Source organism: Morus notabilis, unplaced genomic scaffold (assembly GCF_000414095.1).
Source record: "Morus notabilis unplaced genomic scaffold, ASM41409v2 Scaffold332, whole genome shotgun sequence".
In the NCBI taxonomy this organism is placed as follows: Eukaryota; Viridiplantae; Streptophyta; class Magnoliopsida; order Rosales; family Moraceae; genus Morus; species Morus notabilis.
The window spans coordinates 547,669-562,410 of NW_010361195.1; the positions used below are offsets into that span (position 1 = coordinate 547,669).

Consider the following 14,742-nt stretch of genomic DNA (forward strand, 5'->3'; position numbering starts at 1 on the left):
GAAGTGGCGATGACCGTGGTGACGGGGATAGGGTAGGGAAGTTGGGAAGCTTGCAGTGCTGTTTTTAGGTTTTGCATGGCGGGGAAGACGAAGTTTTGCATGGAGCTAGGGATGACCTCGTTGCCGGCGGTTATGTAGCGGAATTTCACGGTGTTGGCGTGCGGGATTACGTTGGATTGGACCCATCGGAAGGCGAATGAGACGTCGGCGGATAGGGGTTGGAGATCTTGGTTTAGGGTTCCAACAACTACTTCAATTCCTGTGTTGTGTAAGGCTTGGAGGACTTGTTCATTGGGTTCGAATATCCGTATTCTTGAGATGTTTTTGGATTTTAGGAAGGAAATGGTCGTACTTGGAGGTGGGAGATTGTCCCCAAGCAGTCCGTAGTTCACTCCTATGCCTCCAGCTTCTAGAAAAATATAAAAAAAATATATAAAAAAAATTTGCGTTAGTTAAAAAACTAAAAAATAGAGAATAATTAATATTTGATTAAACTTCACAAATATTAAGGAGCACAAAATTGGAGAGTAATTATTAGAAGATTTTGTGTATTACCAGTTAAGACATTGAAGTGGGACATTAGCAGACTCAAGGTAGCTATGCAAGAGAAAAGAACGCCCGGAGAAGGATAAGAATTACAAGCTAATTTTCTCATCTTTCTTCTCTGTGAATTGCTTACCAAAATTGATGTTATCTGTGACAATAAAGAAGAATATTATATGTGAGGAATACAAAAATTGTACTAAGAGACTGATGATGAGTAAAAGACAAAATTACTTATAGTAGAAAAATAAATAAAAATAAAGGGCAAAAAAAAAAAAAACAAAGAAGAAATGATATAGACGATGGGATCGATGACGATGACGATAAGAAAATGACTCTGGGAGAATGGTGCTTTGGCTTTACCTATGTTGGCTGATTGCAGTGAGAAAACAGAAAATATTGAGAGGATTTATATATAGATAGCCGATCCTTAAATTATGCAAACACAAAAGGTATAATTTGTACGAAGGTATAATTTGTACGTAGAAATATTCAAGATTATAAGGAGATGAAGCTTATAAGACGAGATTGGTCAGACGTAAATTATGAGGGTTTTTCTAGGGGGAGAAGAAGTAATTTGTAAATTTCCTCTGTTGGATGATCTTGATTTGGAGAATATTCTAATAATAAATACGGCTAATTTGGACTCGCATGATATGTATCCTATTATCCTTTAATTACATTCTTGGGCATATTAATTAGCATAGATTTAGTACTGGTTATCTAGTAAGAAAATTTTTCTATGGATAATTTTTTCGGATTGCGTGGTAATCTTCTATATTTTTCGACATTTATAAAGGTAAATTAGGGTGATACTGGAAAAAAATTACTTCCTTTAATTTGTGTTTACTTTTTTTTTAGGGAAAAATTGCATTTCATTAATTTGCTGTCTATTTGATTTCCAGGATAATGCATATTATTCTGAGTGATGGTCACGCAAGATATATATAATGTTTCCTTAATTCCTTTTTTTTGGGAGCACATTTAGCCGGCCGATTTTAGTGGTTATATACATGTGATCATCTAGAACTCACGACATATTGGATGATTTATTTTTGAGTTTTAGGGGAAAATCTTCTTTATTTTGACACAAATTCTGATTTCATAAAGTCAAAATATTATGACCAATATATATATATATATATAATCAATAGTATTCTACCGTGATTTTAGAAATTTCCCCTTTTTTCGAAAGACTTTTCTGTTTTTGATTTGTACGATCTCTATATGCACACAACAGATAAAATATTCTCTAAGAGTATTACATAGATGGCAAAGCGTAAAATAAAGATGATTGTCCAAACTCCAAAGAATATTAACTAAAATAAAATAAAATAAAAAAGCGTAAAAGAAATTAGAGATAAGAAATTTTTTTTAATTCAGTTTTTGTATGAAAAGATCGAGAGGTTTCTAGTTTAAGTCTTTACAGCTAATAAATCTGTTCTCCCCTAGCCCTGTAAGAAATTTCTTCCAACTACATAAATCCAAAGTATGCAAAAAGAGACTCTGTTATAAGCGTAAAAGAAATATGAGAAAATATTTTTCTACCTGTTAGATTTGTGTTTTTTTTTACGTGCGGATGATTAATTAATTTTCGGATTTAGTAATGTTCAATTAATCGAGCAAGAAAATAAATTGAAAAAAATAGAGAACGCTAGAAATTGGTATCGCGGTTCGGTAACCACCTACATTCACAAGGCCATGTCCAGACATTGAATCATCCACTAATTCTCAACGATTACAAATATCAATCGGACTTATACAAATAAAGAATCTCTTTTTGAATTTGTCGTTGTCGTGTAGAATCAACTAGATGGCCTGAATCAGCGAGCACCACTCGTCTTCAAAACTGCATGGCGAAATCCCTTCGTCGGACAGGTCGCTCTCTCCCGAAAGCTTCAAATTCTTCTCTCGAAGAACGATAAACACTTGAACTCCTTTCAACACCGCAAATGTCTTCTCTAGAAGACTACTACTTCTCCCGAATAATGATAATGAAAACTTCTCAAAACGTTATGCGTCAAACCCAAGAAGCCCACAGAATGAATGATCTTGAGTTCTATTTATAAAACATCTATTCCAAATCTTCAAGTTGGCACAATTCAATTCTATTTCAAATTATCTCCATGTCCACATTATCTTCACGTTGACATTCACCAAATTCAAATCTGCTATTTGAATTCAAATTCACATCTTAAAATCATCTCTAAATAATCTCCACATGCTTTATCAAACAAACTCCACAAGCACATTCTCTTTTTAAATCTTCGAATTCAAATTAGCCACTCATTGATAGATTCAAATTTAACAAGTTTTCAAATCCGATCTTCCGACAAAATATTTTCTCAAATTCAAATTCAGATTATACAGCAAAATCTCCAAATTTGAAACACTTAAATCTCTGTTATAAAATATTTTGATGGACCACACTTTAATGTTTACACACTAAGGTTCCGTTTATTTCGCCGATTCGAATTTAGAATTCGAGTTTTGCTATAGTAAAAGGCTCTCAGAAACAATCACATCTAACTTTTTTACTACAGTAAAAAACTCTCACATATAATCACATCTCAACTTAAATTAAAAACTCAAATCAACAAACTGAACAGGCCCTTGATCTTCCACGGCTGACAACCTATAGAATTTGAAATTTAATTTTGCTCCAAACCATATTCGGATTATGCATTGCAATATCAAATCCGAATTGACTTGATCTCCACGCAAAATATCTTTCTCGTTAAAATTTGAATTCAACCACGTTCTGGAAACTTTATCCTCTACGTTAGAGCTTCTCAAAACCAGATAAACAACATCTTACAATCTCCACGAAATCTTATTCATCTCTACTCGAATTATTACACAAAATGTGCACCTAGTCCGGATAGAATCTCGCCACAACTTCAAATAAAAATCTAGTTCAAAATCTCCCCACAATCTTTTTGATCCTCATCTCTCACTATTAAGATCTTCTAAATCTGCTCCAATTCGAACCTGCATCAACCTCTCCGATTCTTCAACTTGAGATCTGTTTCTGAATGTTTACAACCAGTTGTCAATAAATTACCAACTAATAAAACTCTTAACATTACCAATACAAAAGTACGCAAAAATATTTATTGAAGGGATGCCAAACTACTTTAAAAGTCCTTGTGTACCATCCCAAAGAGAAGTCGTTGGGAAAGGCTTCAATAAATTTCAAGTTTTGCTTGAAACTGATAATTGCTTTTCAAAAGGCTAAATGTTGTTATCTTTCAGTATCGTCGCAGTTACATTATAATGAGGTGATGAGTTAGTTAATTAAGTTCTACTAGATACCAAGGTGATCCTATAGTTAACCTAAATATGTATAGATCGCCTAAGGCTGTTTGGTTTGGTGGCACCGGGAGTTTGAGTGCAGGGTGGGGGTATGACTTTGAAGGAGGTAAGGGTTCCATTCCGTCTTGTATAATAAATATGTGTGCGTCTATTGACACTCATTTTTCTACTTTACACACGCATTCTTAAATCACTCCTTATTCTACATGTTACACTTCTCTTAAAATTTCAAAAAAATCCCAGAACTAAATCTTTAAATTCTACTTTTTACATACACATTCTTAAACCACCCATATTCTACTTGTTACACCATTTTAAATACTTTAAAAAACAAACCCTTACAACTAAATTAGTAAATTGTATTTTTTTTTTCATCCATCCACCAAGCAAACTTATCATTTTCTTTCTTTTATGTCAATTTTGTACTTCAAGACCAGAAAACATTCAACTAATAGGTAGCTCCTAAAAGCTTAAACGGTGAATTATGTATTTAGCAGGCATTCAAAGCACAATTCTTCCATTGATGAACTCTTTTTTTTTTTTTTTTTTTGCCCCATTAACTTGTCCTGCTAGTTATAGAGGCTGCAACACAATTTTTTTTTAAAATAAATGAAATCTTTTTGTAGGGATATTTATATCATATTAACAAAACTAATTCAAATATCGAAAGAAATCCTTTCTTTTCACCGGTACATTGAAAGAAAGATTATAGCTATTATATTTTTCAAGCAAAAAAAAATCAACTATAAAAAATACAAAAGGACAAAAAATAAAAGCGTCTAAGAATTCATCACCTATGATTCCGTACAATTTCATGCATAGAGGAATCAGAAAAAGGAAACAATTATAAATATTAAAAACCGAGTTATTTGTGGGTTCGGAAAGGGAAAAAAAAATGCAAATAAGGATGTGAGAAAAGTAGAAAAAGGAGTCACAATAGACTCATTTTTGTTTTTTGTTTTTTTTTTATAGTGCGGTGTGTAATGAGTTTTTTTTAATACTATTATCCTTAAAAAGTGATTTTACTAATGGATATTTTAATAATATTAAAATGGGTATATGAAAAGTAAAAAAAAAAACACTATATCAATAGACGTAGCCAATAAATATATAGATTAGTACTCTTTGATCTAGATTGAAAGTTGTTAAACAAAAAAACTCCATAATTCTTTTTTGTTTATTGGAGATTTCTCTATCAGGTACCCAAAATCAAAAAATAAACTATAAAAAGATTCGATCGTTAAATTTAAATTAGAAATTGTATGTAAAATGTGATTTTGATTATATTCAAGAGTTAATTTTTTTTTATGTAAAATGTGATTTTGGTCATATTCAATAGTTAAAAATTGACTCTCAAAAACTGACTCTACTAATAAGAAAGTCTTCACAATAAAATCCACCTTTTTTCGCTTTGCCAATCTTAAAGCGCGATAATCAACTTCCAAACCAATTTGTTGCTCTTCCTAACTCATGAAAAAGTAAACGTCACGTTGCTTCAGCGCCAGTTAGGTTAAGCATACACATCCATGTGCATCTAGATAACCCATGTTCTTTTGGTACAAAAGGAGATGCAAAGTGTGAAAAGATCCGATAACATAGCTTTATATTATGTTTGTCCGTTTTAGAGTGTCTTCAAATGGTGATTTGCCCCCATTTATACAAAAAATAGATATTTATGCAGCTTGGGTCCGCAAGCCATTAATCTTCATAACCACTTATTTGTATTTTTCCATATTAAGCTTACACATATTAATAATCTACACTCTTACCAAAAAGAATAAACAAATAATGCTAAACCTTAAGTTTTAGGCTTTTAGCCTAATGCATTAAGTGGAAACTTCAAGACGAATCACATGTGTATGGTTAAAACAGCACAAGTTCTTCGGCAATCTCTTTTTTCCTGTAATATAACCCCGTGGGAAGAAGTACATACTACATATATTTATACATTTTACAGATCTATATTGATTTATTGGATAGAAACACACTTTTCTTAAATGGAAACAACGTTCAGATTGCATGATCTACAATACATTATAAATTTACAAGAGAGAAAAAAAAAAAAAAAAAAAAGGGACAAAATACAGAGTCTGATCTCCTATGTTACAAAGGATGAGATTAGATTTCGGTCTGAGTAGCGTAGTAACCTGTTGTTGTTGATTTATTCTTGTCCTTAAAGTTAGTAACGATCATGCGACATACAAGCAAGTATTAACGGCACTTTTTTGGCGCTAAAACGCAGGGACCAAGGCAGGGGACGACATCATTTCAGACCCATCGCTGATTTCTTCGTCGTCGTCGTTTTCCTCTGCTTCCCACATGAAATGAGCATACGACCCCAAAACAACGCTACAATATTATGAGCCACAATATAAATTCTTCTTTCTTCAATTTAACAATGTCAGATATTGGCGCAAAAATATATTATAGAGAGATCGGAAAAGAACAAAAAGTGATTGTTTTTCTGTCTGAAGAATAAATTTGAAAATTTGGTGAAAGCGAAATATTGATTTGAGTACCAGTCATCAGGAGAAGCAGAAACGGCCTGATCGAAGTAAGACTTTGCTCTGTCCTCGTCTCTCTGAGTCTCCCAAATTAGCTTTCCGTACATGGAAAGCAATTCCCCGTCTCCAGGATTCGCCAGTATCGCTCTTCTCAATCAATCACAGTTCGCAAATCAATCCATAAATGATCACTTCTATTTCTCAACGATCTGCATGAATGGATCAGTACTAACCTCGTGCAAGTACTTGCTGTAGTTTCTGAGGAGAAGCGCATCGCCGGGGTTCGCCTTCAACATCTCCTCGTAGAACGCCCCGAGCTTGCTCCGATCGCTGTTTCCGCCGCCGGAATTGCCAAAACTGTCATCGTCGCCGCCGCCGTCGCCCTTGCCGAAACCGCCGCCGGAGATTCCTAATTCCTCCAAAGGAATCCCGATCTCTGGCCAAGAGTTGGCGAAGCTCACCGTTCTATCGCCGCCGGGAAGGAACTCCTCCTCCGGTATCCTCGATGGAAAGGAGCGGAATCCGCCCGAAAGTTGAGTCTCCGAGAGGATCACGTCGCTCTCCGACAGCGCCCTCCGGATTCCACTGCCTCTGCGGCGGTTGACCTCGGAATGCAAGGAGAGGGTAGTCTTTTCGGCGGAGAAGACGCCGGAGAGAGAATCGCTCCGGGAGAGGCACAATCTGGGAGAACCAGAAACCGGCTGGACCTGGACCGGAACCGAGCCGGTTCGGATCAGAATGACCTTCATTTCTGAAGACAGAAGATCAAGCTTCTGTTTACATTCAGTCTTGCAATTTGCAAAGACGACTGAGAGCTTTGAAGTAGATGGAAGGGTCAAAATATATAGATGGTCTGGTCTCAAGCCATCACATCCGCTGACTGGTTGACTTCTGAACGTACTAGATGAGGACACGTGGAGGAGTGCACGTGATTGTTGCTGCGGAGAATTCAAATCCGGTGGAGTCGGCAGCTTTTGCCTCCACGCGTCACAAGAAGAGCGTGATGCTTTTACCAGGTGCTGCCACGTACAAGTTTACTGTACTTCAACGTACAATTCTTTTGTATTTTGCTATGCGAAATACAGCGTACTTACATTTGTGTATGAAGTCAGAGGATGTAGCGTAATACCACATTTATCGGGAATTTGTTCGGTGCAAGTAGGTAACTACTAGCAACTAGCAGAGAATTTAATCAATCGAATACACTCCGTTAATAAATCACAAAAAAAACTCTTAACTAAAATTTTCTTATTTTTTAGGAAAACTAATCTTTAGTATTAATTAATTTTCAATGTTCAAACATCATTACATTGATTAAAAAAAGAAAAAAAATATAAGCTGCTTTATAATATGTATATAAAAATACATAATATATGAATCTTGAAAAAAAAAAATGAACCTTAACTAAAAAAAAAAAAAAAGGAGAAAAAAAAATACCAACCTTTTTTAAAAAAAAAAAAAAAAAAAAAAACCCTTAAAAAATGCTTATAGGCATAAAATACCTTAACCCTATCAAGAGATATTAATACGTTTATTGAAATATTATTTTGTCTTTCACTAGGTGGTTCAAGTTACAAAAATTCAATCGGAAAAACTGATAATAAATATCATTTAAAGTTAATTAATAAGAGAGAAGGTACGTATAGCATTTACTGTAATTTTTGGTTTAAAAAAATTAATATTGTAAAATACTTTAGGAGAGAGAAATATGGTTATATAGATGTGATAAATAAAAAGCTTTTTAAATGTCAGACTTTTTATTTGATCGGGTGGTTTACAATAAAATAATGAGAGAGAGCTTGTGGAAAGATATTTGATTTTACTTTTTAGAGATATTTATCTATTCACACTATTAAAAATAAGATATTTTTACTTTTCAATCTAATCATGTTTTATTGGTTTTGTTTGTCGGACAGAGTAGAAGAAAAAACGAAAGAAAAACCACATCCCAAAACCAACACCGCACAAGTGAAAACGTAACAAAACTACGTCCACGTCCTGGAAGCAAAAACCACGTCCACATCCTGAAAGCAAGATAAGCTTCAAAACAGACCCCACTGTATCCACCCTCCTCCGAAACTTAGACCCATTTAGTTTATTAATTTAAAATTTAATTTAAAATGAGATGTTTTTATATGAAAATTTTTTACTCTAATAAAAAATTTAAATGTGATTATTTTTTAAAATTTTTTATTATAATAAAACTCAAATTTTAAATTTGAATCGGTAAAATGAACGAGACCTCAATAAGAATTCAAAAAATCAACTTTATGTGCTTTAGACACGAGAGTTTGAAAAAAATGTCTGAGTTTAATATAGGCTCCAGACCCCCTCCTCAAGCTTCATATATGATGCGAGACATTGATGTCTTTTATTTTGTTAAACGCGTAACAGTGTACCTCACAACTAATAAAAAGTGAATTTCATATATAAATTATATACTATGAGCATATTTCTTATTAGTACGTGATGTTGAGTATTACTGATTCTTTTAATAATATTATCAGACTCTTCTTGTAAGATAAAAAAAATGATTTTTTGACGTCTTGGCTAACCATGATACACAAAGTAATCCTTTATTATATCATCGTATCACACGAGTTGGTAGAAAAGAAATTATAACAAGCATAAATTGTTGAGAAATTCAAGTTAATTTTCTAATATTAATGTGGGTAACATATTTTTCATAAGGCTAATGAGCGTGGTCTAATTAGGAAAAGTCCATAAGACTTCTAATTGGGTATAGGTTTAATGAGTGGATATTTAAAACTGATTCAATTAGGTTTAATAAGATCTTAACATATAAGTTATGGTTCATAATACATCAAATCATTCGGCTGCTTTCTCTTTTTCCTCATCTAGACAGAAATACCACATTAAAGAACTCTTATAATTTGACTGAGTAAGACAATAACTCGTCCGCTAATCGTCATAGTAATTTTGTAAAAGTGTTGATTGTCGTTATTATAAATTCAGGTATGCTTTCTCAATTTTTCTTCGTAATTTGACATGATGGTTCTTGAGATTTATGAATATGGTGGTCAAACCCATATTTGTAATTAAAGACTAACATAAGTTTATATATCTATCATGAAGTGCAAAAGAAAATTAATACATCAAATCAATTACCAAGAAAATCTACTCATAACTTATAGAGACTCTCTCTCTATGTTTACGCTTCCTTCTCTCATCCATCTAACCAAATAAGAGAATTATTCCCTCCTCCCACCTCTCTCCCTCCTGCCAAACACAGGAGAGAGAAGGAGAATAATACGTACGTTATGTTGGCCATTTTATTGAGGAACCCAGATCAGTCATTAGCATCCCACTTTCTAAGGATATCATATCCCACCAAGTTAGGTACCTTAGTTAGTAGGACAGGTGATAATAATGTGATCCTACTTTTTATTTAATTTGAATAATTCAAATTAATTGAATTGTGCCACATGCGTCGGACCAACTATGAGCGTCCCAATTGTATCAAATACTTTAGACTCAAATTTACGGTACGAGTGAGTTTGAGTGTCTAATTCTAGAAGTATTAATAGAGCCAATAATCATAGTAAACGTACGGGATTAGCAAAACAAAAAAAAATCATAGTAAACGTACGGTTCAAATTAATACTCTAAATTCTTGTGGTTTTTATTTGATTATAATTTTCATTTAACGTGTTTGTTGTTGTTTGATTTTTTTTTTTCTTTTTTGTTCATGTTTCGCAGTACAAAAATTGATTCCTTTGAAGGTAATGAAAATCCACGTCTACAGTTAAGCTGGAATTTTATTTTTATTTTTATTGTTATTGTTATATTTTATGTGAGAAATAAGGTTTTTTTTTTTTTTTGGGTTGCCTCTTGAACATTATTTGTTTGACAATTTAATCATTAAATTTGAAATCTTTACAATTAACTCTTTAAATTTTAAAATTTGTTACATAGCACATCCAATTAATAACACTGTTAAAATTTGAACAGAATTGTCAATTGAGGGGCACGTACAAAGCTTTTTAACAATTAAAAAGACATTTAATAAGTCGTATTATAATTTAAATCATAATTCATAATTTATTATAATATTTTTTTTTCATAAAAAATATACATAAATTAAAAATAATTTTAATCTCGTCTCCTAAAATAACATTTAACAAAAGAATAATGATACTTATTAACCAAAAAGTACTAAACATTAAAAAACGCGAAAAACAAATAAAAAAGAAAATAACCCATCTTCCTGAGGAGAGAGATGCAACCCTTTACGAGGTTGAGGTAGCGATCGGCATCGTCAGCGGTGCCGTCAATGGCGAGATTGAGAACCAGATGGGAAGCGGGAGCTGAGAGGGGAATTTTGGCGGAGAGGACCTCCTCGTGGGTGATTTTAGAGGTGAGAATTCTGATTTTAGAGGTGATTTTTGGGTCAGGACGATGGGCGACGCCGGAGAAGAGGAAGAAGGGGAAAGAATGCCCTTTTTACATGCCAAGTTCGCTGATCCAGTAAAATGAGAAGAACAAATCGTTGCCAATTTTTCCCTCAAAAATTGCTTGTATAAGGATTTCAAAAAAATCTTTGAGAAAGGACAAAAAAAAAAAGCTATGGAAGAAGAGCAAATATGGTAGAGCAAATATTGAAGAATCAAAAGAAAGCAAAGCACCGGATTTAATAGAATTTGAAATTATTATATAGCAAAATGAAGAGAAGCAATTTGGTTAGAGAACTCAGTGATCTGCCAGAGATCGACGAAGTCGAAGGCCCCGATGTGTTTGAACGAGTGAAGGAAAAACAATTCATCCAGAAAAAGATTTTAAAAGCCACGAGTAAATCTTCAAAAGCAGAAGATGGATTTTGTAAATTAGTTGCATATGTCAATATGGTGGATATTTCAAATGGTGTTTTATTCCTTTGTTGCAAATTTTAACTCGGTGTTGAACATAAAGCAGATGCTGCAATGTTGAATGTCGATGGCCTGGGTTTTTTTTTTCCTTTTGTTTTATGTTTTTTTTTTTTTTTGAGTTTTTTAATAAAAAGAGTTTCCTCTTTCTTTTGTTAAATGTTAATTTGGTTTCTAAAGAGCTTACACGTGCCCCCACATGACAATTCCGTCCAAATTCTAAAGGTGTTATTAATTAGATGTGCTATGCAACAAATTCTAAAATTTAAAGAGTTGATTGTTAAGATTTTAAGTTCATAAACTTGTTCTTTTGTATTTTTAAGTTTAGATAATTTGAGTGATGATTTTAGATTGAGTTTGAGTTATAATTTGAGTTGAAGTTGTAATTTGAGTTTGTATTTAGATGTGCACATTTGAGTTATGATTTAAATTAAGAATCGTTTTGAGTTTGTGTTTAGGTGGGTCAAAACTTAAATTTATATTTAGATAGTATTTTAATAAAAACTCAATAGTGATGAAAAATTTTAATAGGGTATATGAGTGAGATTTTATTCGTCTTTTCGTTGTGAATGTATAGAAAACAAAATCATCTCAATCTGAATTAAAACGAAAAAGTTATGACATTTTTTAGAATAGAAAAAATATTGTTCATTAATTTGAGTTCGAGTTTCTGAACTCGAATTGAAGGGAAAACTTGAATTCGAGTTTAGCCTCAAACTCGAGTTCAAATTTGAGTTCAAACTCAAATTTTATAAAAAAAATATAAACTTAAATAATATTGTAACTCAAATTTAAATTTTTTTTAAATTTTGTTACAAAAGAACAACCATTAAATTGCTAAATACGTAAAGTTTAAGGGGATTCATAAAAATAAAAATAAATAAATAAAAACCTAGAAATAATGAAGAAAAATATCTTGTTGAAAAGAAGAGAGATAAGGCTTCGAACAATGACAAAAGCCATTATTAAAATAAATTATTTCAACTCGTAACTCCCTTTTGTTAACAAATGAATCAAAACTATCCCAGTTATCTTTCACTTTTTCTTTTTAAAAATGAAACTACTTATAATAAACTATTACGTTCATGATACAACTTACAATATGGGTGTGGCTTAAAGTGATGGTGAAGCAAATCCCATTTTTCCTTAAATTTTTTTCTCTGGACACATATATTGATGCATCTACAAAAACATGCACAATAATACATGGCATTCTATGCATGTCTCAAATGAATGGTGCATATATATGTTTATATAATATATAAATATATATATATATATATTTTTTCTCTCTTGCATTTATCCTCTCCTAATTCAATGACCTCCATTCTTTCCGGTTCTTTTCCTACTCTAATCTTTCCCCATACAAAATACATTGTTTCTTGCTCCTTTTGGTGAATCGGAAAGAGGGCCATAACTTACTGCACGTGAAGACGTGTCTCTATTGTTCCCTAGTCTTGATGTGCCTCTTGCGATCTCAGGTGGGGATTTTTCTTCTAGTGTCATATAAAGCAAAGATACGACTCCCATGCCCTATTGTCTCAAACCTTCTGATCTCCGATTATTAAAATTATGTGACGTCAATTAAAATTTTATATCAATCAGAATATCATTTCATGTCAAATCCTCTACGATAAAATATTTCATTAATTAATGAATTATGGTATTATTGTGGACACATGAAATAATACATGAAGAAAAGAAGATAAAAAAAAAAAAAAAGCATTCTTTACTGTGAGCTTTAAAAAAATTTCACTGATGAAACCTCACTTTTAACCGTTAGATTAATTTTTCAACCGTTAAATTTGCAGCATGAACAATTTTTGTGGCACACTATAAATTTTTAATATAGATATGTATAAATTTAACCATTAAAAAATTAATCTAACGATTAAAAGTGAATTTTATTGTGGATTTTTTTTTTTTTTAAGTTTCACCGTAGAAGTTGTCAAAAAAAAGAAAAGCCCATCAATTGCTCAATTTTTACATTCCAGTACATATTCTTCTACTTTTAAATCATTAAAAGAGAATTGTTTGGTAGGGTATTGAAAAAAGAGTTGTTATTTGGTAGGATATCATTTTTAATTGGCGGATCTTTATATTATCGTACTTTATTTAATTTAATATGACTAATTTGAAAAACGATCATGCGATTTAAACGACTAAAAATTATGTTAATATTAATAGAGTATTTTTTTTTTTGACATTTTACCATTGAAATCTTCAAAAAGGTTTAATTATCTGCGGATTACATTAATACCAATTAGACTAAAAAAAATGTGATAACGAAACTCGATAAAATGGTTACAAACAGTGTCCTTCTAATAGGTTCATGCTCTGGCAATGAATTCTCCTCGTATAAATAGTTCGTGTAAATTGTAATATTGACGCAACCAGTTTACAACTTGAGCACAATTTTATGGGGGAAAAAATAATACGGTTTTATTAATTTATCAATGTTTTTTTTTTTTTTTTTTTTTTTTTTTTTTTTTTTTGCGGAGAATATCCACAAGGAGGAAAGTACAAACCATCAAAGTACTCGTTAGGTGTCATAAATGAATAGGATTAATTCTAATAATGGTCCTTAAGCTTCACGCCAAATGAAATTTTGGCTCTTGACATTTAAAACATATAGCTAAACTGATTTCAATCTATCTTGTCGTAACAAATTTAGTTATTCTACCTTAAAATCTAAATAGAATAGACCATCTTCAACTCATATGCCATTTAAATGGGAGTAAAATGGATGGGTAATTTTAGAGCCCGTTCGGTTCGTTAATTTAAGTTTTTAATTTGAGTTGAGATGTGATGTTGTGTGAGAACTTTTTACTGTAACAAAAAAGTTAAATGTAACTGTTTCTGATAACTTTTTACTGTAGCAAAACTCGAATTCTAAACTCGGATCAGCGAAAAGAACGGATGTGTTCATACGTTATTTCTTGGTACATTTTGTATAATTTTTCATCCCCATTATCTAATAGTATTTAACCAATTATATTATGGGGTTGTTCTTTTACAATAAAATTTAGAAAAAATTTAAACTCAAGTTACAATTTTATTCAAGTTCACGTTATTTTTGGTTCCAATTTTATTTAACTTTACTCAATTTTATTCAAGTTACAACTTTAACTCAAGTTATAACTCAAATTCAACTCAAAAACTACACTCAAATCACACTCTAAAAGAACAACCCCATGTCATTTATTTAATGGACTCTGATAAGAACAAACACATATTAATTAAAAAAGTATTTTAAAATTTTTAACATAAGATGATATAATTTGATTAATTAGACGAGTGATTAATTAGACGACTGTTAGAATTGAACACACACGTACACATTAGTTTAATCCACCTTTCTCATGGTATCAAGCTAAAAAAAAGCCCCTTTTTCCATGGTGTATGAACACGGAACGCCTTATGCTTTTAGTAAAATGGCAAAAGTATGTCTTCAACATCATATCACTTTTTGTAAAATGGCAAAAGTATGTCTTCAA

General features: G+C 32.0%; 1 protein-coding gene and 1 long non-coding RNA gene across 2 annotated transcripts; both read right to left on the reverse strand.

Moving 5' to 3' along the window:
* Positions 1-5,851: 5,851 nt before the first annotated feature.
* LOC21400772 lies at positions 5,852-6,507 on the reverse strand. The gene is made up of 2 exons (XR_002902270.1): positions 6,378-6,507; positions 5,852-6,207 (listed from the first exon to the last, which is right to left on the reverse strand). It is a non-coding gene; the product is annotated as an uncharacterized LOC21400772 (long non-coding RNA).
* Positions 6,508-6,521: 14 nt separating this feature from the next.
* LOC112090266 lies at positions 6,522-12,775 on the reverse strand. The gene is made up of 2 exons (XM_024165949.1): positions 12,668-12,775; positions 6,522-7,381 (listed from the first exon to the last, which is right to left on the reverse strand). The coding sequence occupies exons 1-2, from the start codon at positions 12,773-12,775 to the stop codon at positions 6,557-6,559; spliced, it is 933 nt and encodes a 310-aa protein (XP_024021717.1). The 3' UTR covers positions 6,522-6,556.
* Positions 12,776-14,742: the final 1,967 nt, after the last annotated feature.